This window comes from Lagenorhynchus albirostris, chromosome X, assembly GCF_949774975.1.
Source record: "Lagenorhynchus albirostris chromosome X, mLagAlb1.1, whole genome shotgun sequence".
NCBI lineage: Eukaryota > Metazoa > Chordata > Mammalia > Artiodactyla > Delphinidae > Lagenorhynchus > Lagenorhynchus albirostris.
Genome location: NC_083116.1, coordinates 70,451,170 through 70,463,704, shown reverse-complemented (window position 1 = coordinate 70,463,704; position 12,535 = coordinate 70,451,170). Strand labels below are relative to the sequence as shown.

At 43.4% G+C, this 12,535-nt stretch overlaps 1 protein-coding gene across 1 annotated transcript; it reads right to left on the bottom strand.

The window, feature by feature from the left end:
• On the bottom strand, positions 1-5,930 carry RPS4X (ribosomal protein S4 X-linked). The gene is made up of 7 exons (XM_060137859.1): positions 5,852-5,930; positions 4,811-4,888; positions 3,868-4,048; positions 3,385-3,482; positions 1,826-1,997; positions 740-897; positions 1-179 (listed from the first exon to the last, which is right to left on the bottom strand). Exons 1-7 carry the CDS (start codon positions 5,852-5,854, stop codon positions 78-80), a joined length of 792 nt encoding a protein of 263 aa, XP_059993842.1. The 5' UTR covers positions 5,855-5,930; the 3' UTR covers positions 1-77.
• Between the last annotated feature and the right edge of the window lie 6,605 nt (positions 5,931-12,535).

Sequence of the window (12,535 nt, the reverse complement as noted above, 5' to 3'; positions counted from 1 at the left end):
AACACTAAAAAGGCTTTTAATTATGTAGCATTATTTCTAAGTACAGACTTTCCCAATCACATCACTTAGAGATCATTTTATCCACTGCTCTGTTTGGCTGCCAGTCTCTTGTCTCTCTCCTCAGCAATGGTAAGGCGGATACCCTTTCCACGAGGAAGAGAGATCCATGGTTTGTTGCCCTGGAGGAGAAAACAAGGAGAATCAAAACCTGCTACACACCATCAACAGGTTGGCACATGCTACATTTGTCTTCTCATCTAGAGGAACAGAGAAGCCTGTCTGTGAAAACACTCAGCAACAGTCAGGCAGTCTTAAGACACTTTGATGCTGGTTTATCAGAAATACCCACTTTAAACTTGTTGCCCGTATCTGTAGATGCAAACTACAATACCCTTCATAATTAGTCTCAGAAGTACTGAAATAGTGCCCAAGGCCAAGCATTAGTTCCAAAAAGCACCCCCCACCCCAACACAGGCACAAATGAAAGAACCTAACTATAAGGCATATTCATCCCATTACTGGCACTTTCCACCAACCCAGGTGTGAACTGGTCCGCCGCTGATTCTCTGACACTGAAAACGCACAGATCTGCCTCAGCCCTGTTGTGAGACCTATCCCAGAGGAGGCTTTACACTAGGTTCAGCAGAGCCAGCAGGAGCCAGGCACTGCAATCCCAGCCAGTACCTGCATTGTACAGGTTTCTCTGGACTAGGCAGAAGACAGAGAGACCCAGACTTACTTTGCCAATAACGAAAATGTTGGAGAGCCGGGTGGCAAAGCTATTGCCGTTGGCATCTTTCACATGAACTACATCAAAAGAACCAGGATGTCTCTCCCGGTTAGTGATCACACCAATTCTTCCCAGGTTAGCACCTCCAGTCACCATGCACAGGTTACCTAGGCAGGAAGGAACAGACAATCTGCTCAGAGCAAGGAACCGTGCCTTGTGTAGTGAATGAGAGACAGGTCTGCAACAAAGTTAATCTTTTTTTCCCAGTTGAATTCACTTCCATGGATCTGTTACCCAAGCTAGAACTCTCAGGGGCCCTCTTTTAAGATTTCCCCTATCTTTCCTGTACAGCTAATAAATGTAATAAACTCCACTGCACCCACCTCACTAGGTCCTTACCATGTCTTGCCTGGACTACTGCTGTTCCTCCAAGGCACAATTCTCTGCTACTGTTGTGAACAGATATGGGGGGTGATGACAGCATTACAAAGGGCTGTTATCTCAATTAAGTTTGTTCTGCTTTTTTGTTAGACTTCCCTGCCCAGCCCTCAAGCCACTTCCATGGATGGGGAGGCTTTTGAGATCTGGAGCAGGCCTGAGAACGTGTTATACAAGACCTCATCTCTGCCACACAGAATATTCTAAGCACTTGGATCCCTGAGGTAAAAATACCATACACCTGGGCATTGGAGCAGTTACCTGTTCACAGCTTCTCACAACTCCCCACTGAAAACATTCTTAGCTGACTTCCCTCCCCACAATTCAGAACATATTCCTCTCTCTAACCCTCATTGCCACCACAAAGCCATGCCGAAATGAGACACCATAAGGGTTTACAGATTCTCTGAACATTTCTTAAAACTAAGAGTTGCCTCCTTCCCAATCCGTTACTACATCAACAAAAGACATCTAGCTTTTGTTGCTAACTAGGCGCACATCAGAATCACCTCGAGCCCCCCAAACGCCAAACAAAACCCTGTACCCAGGCCCTGCGCAAGTCATAGGGCTTGATTAAATTAACTTAAAAATAAAAGTAAAGAACAGCTCTTATGTCTGGCCTTTAAAGAGAATGCTTATGTAGCACAGCCTGCTTACCAGTGTCAAATTTGATGAAATCAGTAATCTTGCCAGTCTCCAAATCAATCTGAATGGTGTCATTCACCTTGATGAGGGGATCAGGGTAGCGGATGGTGCGAGCATCATGGGTCACCAGATGAGGGATTCCTTTTGTCCCCACAAAGATCTTTCTCACTTTGCATAACTTATACTGAAACACATGGGTTACCCACATTAGTCTAGCTCACATGCACTATGCTCCAGAGTACAGTTCTTTCAAAGCCACAAATCACCAGCTTAAAGGTGCAACCAGCAGCTGAAGGTACCAGCCCCCACACAGAACAGGCTGTTTCCTGAGCTGCAGCTGAATAATGGGGTCCCTGACTTTTCTCCCCACTCCCCCATAAATTCATCTTGCACACTGCCCCCTTCTAGGCTAGCCTTCTTATTTCTTATTATGTATTTCCTCTGTAGTATTGCATCACCCCCAAGGTTAAAAGTTCAAAGCACTTAAGGCCTCACAACCTCAAACTCCCAGGTGGAGGGATGATCACCACCATTTCCTCCCCGCTCCAATGCAAATCACCTCCCCTTCCCCAGGCCGTTTAAGTCTCAAGGGGCATCTGAATTCTTCCCTCCAACTCACCCAGACAGCTAACAAGTGCCTCTTAATGGCTCCCTCTACATCACAATTGAGTTTTGTCTCACAAACTGCAATTGTATTACCAGTTCATCTAATCAACAATTTCACAAAGCATTTCACTCCAAGACATCCTTTAAGTAAATCAAATCACCTTGATGCCAATGGATGTGCCCTCCAGCCTGCTGGTAACGAGGTAGCTAAGGAAATTAGCTGATTCATCCAATTGAATTAACCTTCACTTACAGCCAATAATTCAAGAAGCCATGAACTTTTGCATAAAACCATCACAACAAACTGGATTAAATAATCAATGTCTGTAACCTTTTTTGAGTTACCTCAAACTAGTGCCCCGAGGGTTATTGGTCCCCTCCACTAATACCTTTCCCCTCCCCAGAGTAAAGCTAGACAAAGGGCCAGTAGGATTGAACTAGATATTGGTTTTCTGGCCCTTTATCCTTAAAGGACCCATACTTCAGATACTCAAACGTTCCTAGGAATCACTCTCCTTGCCTCAAAAAAGGCAAGCAGAAGTCACTGCTCAGCTAGAATTCGTTTCTGCCATAAAAAGCACTCTGTTGGGGCTTCCCTGGTGGCGTAGTGGTTGAGAGTCCGCCTGCCGATGCAGGGGACACGGGTTCATGTCCCGGTCCGGGAAGATCCCACATGCCGCAGAGCAGCTGGGCCCATGAGCCATGGCCGCTGAGCCTGCGCATCTGGAGCCTGTGCTCCACAACGGGAGAGGCCACAACAGTGAGAGGCCCGCGTACCGCAAAAAAAAAAAAAAAAAAAAAAAAGGACTCTGTTGAGGATGTTAACTTGACTGGCTGTTTCTAGGTATAAGATTATGAGTAATTCTAATCTACCTACCTCACCACAATGGATCGGTCCATGTACTTAATAACTTAGAACCAAGTACTTTTACTAAACGAAGGCCCAGCCTGCTTGCAACACTCACCTTGGCCTCCTCAGGTGTAATACGATGAACAGCAAAGCGACCCTTGGTGTCATAGATCAGACGAAAATTCTCTCCAGTCTTGTCAATGCTGATGACATCTGATATCAAATGGTAATAACTAAGGTTACTATAGTGACCCCCAGTAACCCCATGCTGAACAATAACCACACTATAAGGGAAAAAAAACCCGTATGCTTCCCATTTCAAATATTAACAAGGATTCCTAAGATCAATGATGGCTAGCTAATCTTTAATTTTCAAAATCCTGTTTTTATGACCCATAAAATCTGAAGTGAATTGAAATTTGGTTTTGAGAAATGATTTATGATTTGCAGCCCTACAATATGGAAGTAAAACTCTTGAGAGGGAAAGTCATGCTTTATTTCTGAGACTGAAAAAGCCCACCACTTTAGAGAGGGAGATAAAAAAAAATCAAGGAAAAAAAAATCAAGGAGCACCAAGTGCCCACCATTAACCACTTACCCATAAAACCAGCAGGGTAGGTTATATCGGTGCGGACCTTGCCATCAATCTTAATGAAACGCTGCATGCAGATCTTCTTTACTTCATCTCCTGTTAGGGCATATTTAAGTCTGTTCCTTAGGAAAATAATTAGGGGGAGACATTCCCTCAGCTTGTGAGGACCGGTAGATGGACGAGGAGCCTGTAAAATGATTTTAAAAGTTATCTTAGGGCTTCCCTGGTGGCGCAGTGGTTGAGAATCCGCCTGCCAATGAGGGGGACATGGGTTCGAGCCCTGGTCCGGGAGGATCCCATGTGCTGTGGAGCAACTGGGCCCGTGCACCACAGCTGCTGGGCCTGTGCTCTGGAGCCCGCGAGCCACAACTATTGGGCCCGCGCTCTGCAACAAGAGAGGCCACCACAATGAGAGGCCCACGCACTGCAACCAAGAGTAGTCCCCGCTCGCTGCAACTAGAAAAAGCCCACGCACAGCCACGAAGACACAGTGCAGAAAAAAAAAAAGTTATCTTAAACTATTGGTGGGATTCACTCAAACTACCCCTCAAGTCCTGAGATTCACCAGACTATCACCTGCCCCCCCCAACTGGGGTAAACAAGAGGTATTCAAAGTGTGCAAAACTATTCCAGACCTTTAAAGTTTTACAGCATTTTCCTTTCAGAGGACCAGTCCCGTTAAGAACATTTGAGGTCCTGCATACATGTGGTATGTGGAAGAAATGAGGCACAGAATTATTAGGTAAGAGGTGGGGCACAGCTAGATAACACAGGGCCCTTAAGAAGAGAGTAACTCAGGATACAGTAATCAGGGATGCCTGACACATAAAGGAGCAGTATAGAGTGTGTCCCTTAAATACATCAATCATATCTGGATAAAACTGTAAAAGACACATCCCTTAAGATATTTACAACACAAAAAACATGCTTACAATATAATGATACTTACAAACACACCAGTCAGTTTATCCAGCATCCAATGCTTTGGAGCTGCTACGCGCTTCAGGTGCTTCTTGGGACCACGAGCCTGAAGGAGTTTTCGATTTTAATACTGTTGAACAGTTTCAAGTCTTTTCAAGAACAGTTTACACAACTACAACTATTCTCTAAAGACCAGCATCTGTTTCCTCTTCAGCAAAATGTGGACAATGTAAAAAGCACAGGGCCGTGATTAAAGGCGGAGAAGCAAATGTATACATAGCATACAGCAAAATACTGTAGGTTTCACAAACTGCAACCAGCATTCTCATTGTACAGAGAATGTTAACTGTCTTTAAAAACAATTTTTCCAATTATTTATGTTACCACTTAAAAGTGCATATGCTTCTAGAGGCTGTTTTTACTAGGACATTATGCTGGTGAAATAGCCAGGGGCTGGACCTACTGGCACACAGCCAGCCAGCAACAGAATCTGTGCTTCTACTTATCAAACAGACAATTTCTCGAAATATGTCAGGTTTTAAAGTGTTAGATGCGAGACTTAATCTGACCTCAGCACAACCACGTGCAAACAGTGGCTTACTCAAACTCTAAAGGTGAGATCACTTTTCACCTTAAAATGCAGAAGGAAACCTTTTTAATGCCGTATACAGAGGCTTACTGGCCACACTACGTAAAGTCAGGCCGTGCCAAAAACACGACGGAAAAATTCTCCACCCTCCCCGGGCCCGACGTCTGTCCTCTGGGCCCACCCGGGGCTCCAGCCTGGTAAGCAAGACGCTCCTCCCAGGGCCGCATGATGCGTGATCGGGTGTGGCCGGCCGGGAGACCGAGGCCTTCTCGCCAGCCGAACCGATCATCCCCCAACCACCCATCGCCAACAGCCGGTGTTCGCCCTAGCCCTCGAGCACCCCTGGGCCCACCCCACCAATCGCCCTCCCTTCGCCTCCGCCTGACCACCCCCTGCGGGAGCCCCGCAGCCCCTGGTAGCCCCAGCCCTTGGTGGATGGAGGCTGATGAGTCCCAAGAGCTCGCAAAGAAGCTGCCTTACCATGGCTGCGCTAGGCACGGAAAGAGGCCCACCTACTTCCGGAGCGCCGAGAAAAGAGGTTGCACGGCTGCGCGCGCCGGGGCTTCGGACGCTCCGCCCAGCTCCGCCTAGCTCCGCCTTTTCGCGGCGCGCGGGGACGCTATCTTGCCACCTGCTGGTGGGAGGTCAGAGGTCCGGGGCTTGGGAACAGCTGCCGAAAAAGGGGTGTCTCCCAAGGACGAGTTCCTCCCTCCCTTTCCGCCCTCCCCCGTCCAGTGTTTCCCGAGCGCCTCTGGGGCGCCTGATTCTGTGTGAGGTGCTGGACAAACAAAGATGAGCTAGACAAGCTCCCTGTCTTTAAGGAGAGGGCAAAGTGAGGCTACTTAAGGTCCACATATACATGATCATATAATCAATAGAATACATTGACATGAATAAGGTCCTACTGTATAGCACAGGGAACTAAGTTCAATATCTTGTAACAAACTGTAACGGAAAAGAATCTGAAAAGGAATATATATATGTATGTATATATATATATATATCTGAATCACTTTGCTGTACTCCAGAAACTAACACAATTTTGTAAATCTGCTATACTTCAAATAAATAAATAAAATTTAAAAAAGAATACATTGAAATGAATATCTAATACTATTTCTTAAACATATATCTTGTCTGCTTCTTCTTCCAAGTTCCTTCAAGCCAGTCAACCTGCCCATACTGTAAATTGGGAAGAATCAATATTTTTTTCTCTCCCTTCTCTGCAGATTACCGAGGGGGTGGAGTGTAAGGGGTGGGAGGGTAGGATCTCTGCTTGAACTCTGCCCCTCGATTTCTGTACAACGCATTTAGCACTTACCATAAAGTCTCAGGGACGAGAGGGAACATTAGAGACCATCCAGTTATCTAACTAAAACTTAGATCCGATCCTGTGATTTCCCTACTTTGAAACTGCCCTTGGGCCTCCTGCCTAGCCCCTCAGGTCCCTCTGCCCGTCACCTCCTGTCTCCTGCACCCAGACACCCATTGCTCCCTTACCCTATCCCAAACCTCAAAGCTTAAGCCACTCCAAGGTATTACTGCTCTGACAAAGCCGCCTCTTTCAAGCCTCCTGCCTGTGGACCCAATGATCCCTCAGCTTGGAACTGCCATGAATAGCCCAAACCCCTTCCTGGGCACCTAATCCCACTTGTCAGCCTTGGAGATGCATACAGCTCAGGTCCCTCTGGCTCTGTGAGCCCCGGTCCCCTCAGGCAGGGTGAATCTCACATTCTTCTGTCCCAGAGCCCTCAGTTCAAACTCCTCGTCTGTCCTCCACTAGACTGTGAGTATCTCCATGAAAGAGCCTGCCTAATTCACCTTTGCCACCTAACAGAGAGCTTAGCGCTATGTCCAGCACTTGGTAAATACTTGTTGAATGAACAAACTGAGTCAACATCCCACTCATTGTGCCAAGTCTCACTGTACTATCCCTGAGAGCATCCAGCCTCTGCCTGACCTCCTCCCACCATGGGTCAAGCTCCTAACCGAGGAGGTTCCATTTTACATGTCTCTGTCTCTGCCCTCCACTTCATCCCCCAGCAGTCTGCAGAGGAGCAAGAGAGAAAAAAATGGTTGGCTCTTTTCAATCAGACAGTATTCACTAGGAGGGCAGGGACTCCTCTTTGTCTAAAACTAGATCCATAGTAAAGCATGCTATAGATGATTATTAGCAAGAAGGGGCAATTGATTGGAGGTGGGGATTAGAGAGAGAGAAGATGATGAGACAATAGAAGGTGCATTTTGAGGTATTCAGTCTGAGGGCATTGGGAAGATGGTGGTGCAGCCAACAGATATGATGGGGGTTCACTTGGGAGTGAGGAAAGACCATGGGACTTCCAGCTTGAGAGGATAGGAAAAATGTCTGGTTAGAGCTGAAGATCTTACTTAAGATCACGCAGTTAGCTGGGAGTGGGGGATGGGGTAGGGAGGCTGGTCTCTTGCCTCCCAGGTCAGTGGTTGGTTTGTTTTTGTACCACAGCTTGTCAAAGGACTTGACGGAATCAAAGCATTTTCAGTATATTTTTTTCTCTGTCAATTTGTATTTATGGACAAATGACATTCTAACAACAATAAAGGGAATTGGGAAAGAGCTAAGAAAATCACAAAACAGTACATCCCCAAACACCCTAAACACATCATCTGTATTCATTTGTTCCTGTTCCTGTTCTCATTCTGATCAGTTTGTGTGCATGCATACTTTTACATAATTTTAGGCCTAGCGTACAGACTATTTTGTATTCTGCTTTTATTATATTATAAAAACTTTCTGAGTTGCTACATAATCTTCATAATGAGTATTTTAACAGCTGCATCATATTCCATTAAATGGATATCCCATAATTAATAAAAGTTCTTTATTGTTGAACATTTAGTTTTTTGTACCTTTTCTTTATTATGAATGTTGCTACAGAGAACAGTTTCCTTTATATGGCTTTTTCCTTCAGTGGAATGATTACCTTAGAATAAAACCATTCCTTCACCCAACATTTATTGAGTGCCTACTCTGTGTCAAGCTCTGTATTATGAGCCAGGGAAATAGAGATAATTAAGATCTAGTTCCTGCTCTCAAGGAATTCACATTACAATGGGAGAGGCAGGCTGGGAGGAGGGGACGGAAAGCCAGGAGAAGATCTTCAGAGGAAAGATGGTGGCGAGGCAGTTTGGAACACGAAGGGCTGTTAAAGCTTAAGAATTTGGACTTTAACCTGTAGGTAGACAATGAGGAGCCGCTGAAAGATTTTAAAGAGGACGGGATCAGCTTTGTGTTTTAGAAAGATAACTCTGACTGCTCCTTGTAGAATGGTTTGAAGGAAGTGTGAGTGGCTTGGAGGAGATGGGCCAGGGCTGTTTCAACAACACAAGCAAGAAACAGAAGGGTGGGACCCAGGTCTGTGATTGTGGGGAGGAGGAGGAGGAGGGGGGGGAAATTCAAAAGACATTGCAGATGGAGTATTGGCAGGATCTGACTGGGAAATGACGTTTGTGCAGGGGTGAGGGACAAGGAGGTAATTAGGATGATTCCCAGGTTTCTGGCTTGGTGACTCAGTGGTACATTCACTGGGAACTACTGAGGGGGAGGGGGCACCAGCTGGAGATGTTTTATAGACACAAGTCTGAGCTCAGGTATATGGTCTGGGCTGGAGACTCCCGTTTGGGAGAACTGGTACATCTGTGCTTAGTCCATGGGAGTGGTTGGCAGTAGCTGTTGGAAAGGCAGCACTGTGTTAAGAGTCTGAACACTTTGATAGTGGTGTATGTGTATTGCCAAAAACCTTCCTCAGAGCATCCTTGCAGTTTTACTATACTCGTGTCAGCCTGGTAATCACTTATTTTTAACTTTTACTAATGTAATTATTTTAATTTGCACTTCAAAAAATCACTAGTGAGGTTAAACATTTTGCCATACACTTCTTTACTCGTTCCATTACCCCTTGTGTGAAGTATCTCTGCCCATTAATCTTTGGGGGACGTGTTTTTTAAAAAATATTTATGTATTTATTTGGCTGCACTGTGTCTTAGTTGTGGCATGTGGGATCTTTAGTTGCGGCATGCGGGATCTTTAGATGTGGCATATGGGATGGAACCCAGGCCCCCTGCATTGGAAGCTTGGAGTCTTAACCACTGGACCACCAGGGAAGTCCCTGAGGGATGTGTTTTTCTGATCAATTTGCATGAGTGCTTTATAGAGCACAGAAATTCATCTTTTGTCATATTTGAGGCAGATATTTTTACCAATTAGTTACTTTCCTTTTGGTTATATTTTTCTATGTACAAAGTTTCAAAATTTTATATAGCCAGATCTGTTGATCTTTTCTCTTGTAATTTCTTCTCGTCATTTCAAAGCTTAGAAGGTTACCCTCAGTTCAAAGATCTGCTAAATACTCAATTCTATTTAATAACATGTATTTAATTCTTTATCAACTTGGGGTTGATAAAGATAAATAGAATAAAAGATAAACTGAAAAAAATCTAGTTTTTCCCCAAATGCCGAATCAATTTTCTCACTGTAATCTATTGAATGATCTTTGTTTTCTCTGTTGTTTTGTAAGAACTGCTTTAGCATTTCATAAATGAAATCATGTAGTGCATGGTGAGTAGAGAACTGAGATGTACATCCCCAGCATCCTGTCCCAGATTGCCAGAGGGATGTTATGTGTATGAGTGGTTCACGTTCATAAGTCACACCAAGAGTGGAGCGGTCCAAGCCCTTCACTCTCCATCTTAAAGAGTAACGTTTCATGCCTCAGATTCCCTGATCAACTTACTGTCAGTAATCGATGAACCAGCACAGACTTCTCCTCACTTTCTCACATTGCTGGGAGACAGTGAGGCAGAATGGAAAGAGCACAGTTTAAATCTATCTCTGTGTGCCCTTGAGCAAATGGCTTAATCTCTCTGAACCACAGATGCCTTATCTGGAAAATAGGGATAACCATACTTACTTCTCAGTTTGTTGTAAGAATCAGAGATGATGTATCAAATGCATAGAACATAGTGACTCAGTCAATGAATTAGTGCTCCAATTCCCTCCTGACCACTTCTGGCTACTTCCTTCTGAAACTTATTTTTTTTCAACAGCTTTATTGAGGAATAATTGACATACAATAAATGGTACATATTTAAAGTATACAGTTTGACAAATTTTGATGTGCGTATACACCCAATGCAACCATCATCACAACTAAGATAGTGAAATTCCATCAGCCCCAAGTTTCCTCACGTCTCATTGTAACCCCTCACTCCAGCTACTCCCCCTGCACTCCCAGGCAACTGCTGATCTGCTTTCTGTCACTATTGATTAATTTGCATTTTCTAGAATTTTGCATAAATGGAAATCTTCTAGTCTGTACTCTATTTTTTTTGTCTAGCATCTTTTTTATTTATTATTATTTATTATTTTTATTTTTTTGCCATACGCGGGCCTCTCACTGTTGTGGCCTCTCCTGCTACGGAGCACAAGCTCTGGATGCACAGGTTCAGCGGCCATGGCTCACGGGCCCAGCCACTCCGCGGCATGTGGGATCCTCCCAGACCGGGGCACAAATCCGTGTCCCCTGCATCGGCAGGCGGGCTCTCAACCACTGCGCCACCAGGGAAGCCCTGTCTAGCATCTTTCACTCAGCATAATTATTTTGAAATTCATCCATGTTGTTGCATGCATCAATAGTTTATTCTTTTTATTGTTGAATAGTACCTCATTGTATATATCATATAGTACATTTATGTATATATACATATACACACGGATATATGTGTGTATACCACAATTAATTTATCCATTCACCTTTGGATAGACATTTGGGTTGTTCCCAGTTTGGGGCAATTACAGATAAAGCTGCTATGAACATTTCTATACAAGTCTTTTTATGAACAAATGTTTTTATTTCTCTTGGTGAATACCTACAAGTGGAATGGCTAGGTCATACGGTAGATGTATGTTTAACTTTTTGAAAAAATTGCCAAACTGTTTTCCAAAGAGGTTGTATTATTTTACATTCCCATTAACAGTGTTTCAGTTACTCCATATCCTCACCAACATATGTTAAGATCAGTCTTTAATTTATTTTTTTTATTGGGGTAAACTATACATAAGATTTACCACCTTGACCATTTTAAAATGTACTTTTAGGGGACTTCCCTGGTGGTCTAGTTGTTAAGACTCCATGCTTCTACTGCAGGGGGCATGGGTTTGATCTCTGGTCAGGGAACTAAGATCCCGCATGCTGCTCAGCGCGGTGAAAACATAAAAACAAACAAACAAAAATAAAATGTACATTTAAGTGGTATTAAATACACTCACATCGAAAAGATACATGCACCCCAATGTTCACAGCAGCACTGTTTACAATAGCCAAGACATGGAAGCAACCTAAATGTCCATCAACAGATGAATGGATAAAGAAGATGTGGTACATATAGACAATGTAATATTACTCACCTATTAAAAAAAGTATGAAATAATAGCATTTGCAGCAACATGGATGGACCTAGATAGAGATTATCATACTAAGTGCAGTAAGTCAGACAGAGAAAGTCAACTATCATATCATATCACTTATATGTGGAATCTAAAATATGATACAAATGAACTTATTTCTGAAACAGAAACAGACTCAGAGACATTAAAAAGAAACTTATGGTTACCAAAGGGGAAAAGTGGGAGGAGGGATAAATTAGGAGTTTGGGATTAGCAGATACAAACTACTATATATAAAATAGATAAACAACAAGGTCCTATTGTATAGCACAGGGAAATATATTCAAAATCTTGTAATAACCTATAATGGAAAAGAATATGAAAAGGAATATATATATATATATATATAAAACTGAATCACTTTACTGTACACCAGAAACTAACACAACATTGTAAATCAACTATACTTGAATAGGTTTTTTAAAAAAATACATTCACCATGTTGTGAAATCATCACCATTATTCATTTTCAGAACCTTTTCATCTTTCCAAACAGAAACTCTGTACCCCTTAAGCAGTAGTTCCCCTTTCCCCCCTTCTCCTAAACTCCTTGTAACCTCTATTCTACTTTTTCTATGTGAATCTGCCTATTCTAAGTATCTTATATAAGTGGAATCATAAAATATTTGTCCTTTTGTATCTGGCTTATTTCACTTAGCATAAAGTTTTCAAGGTTCGAGACG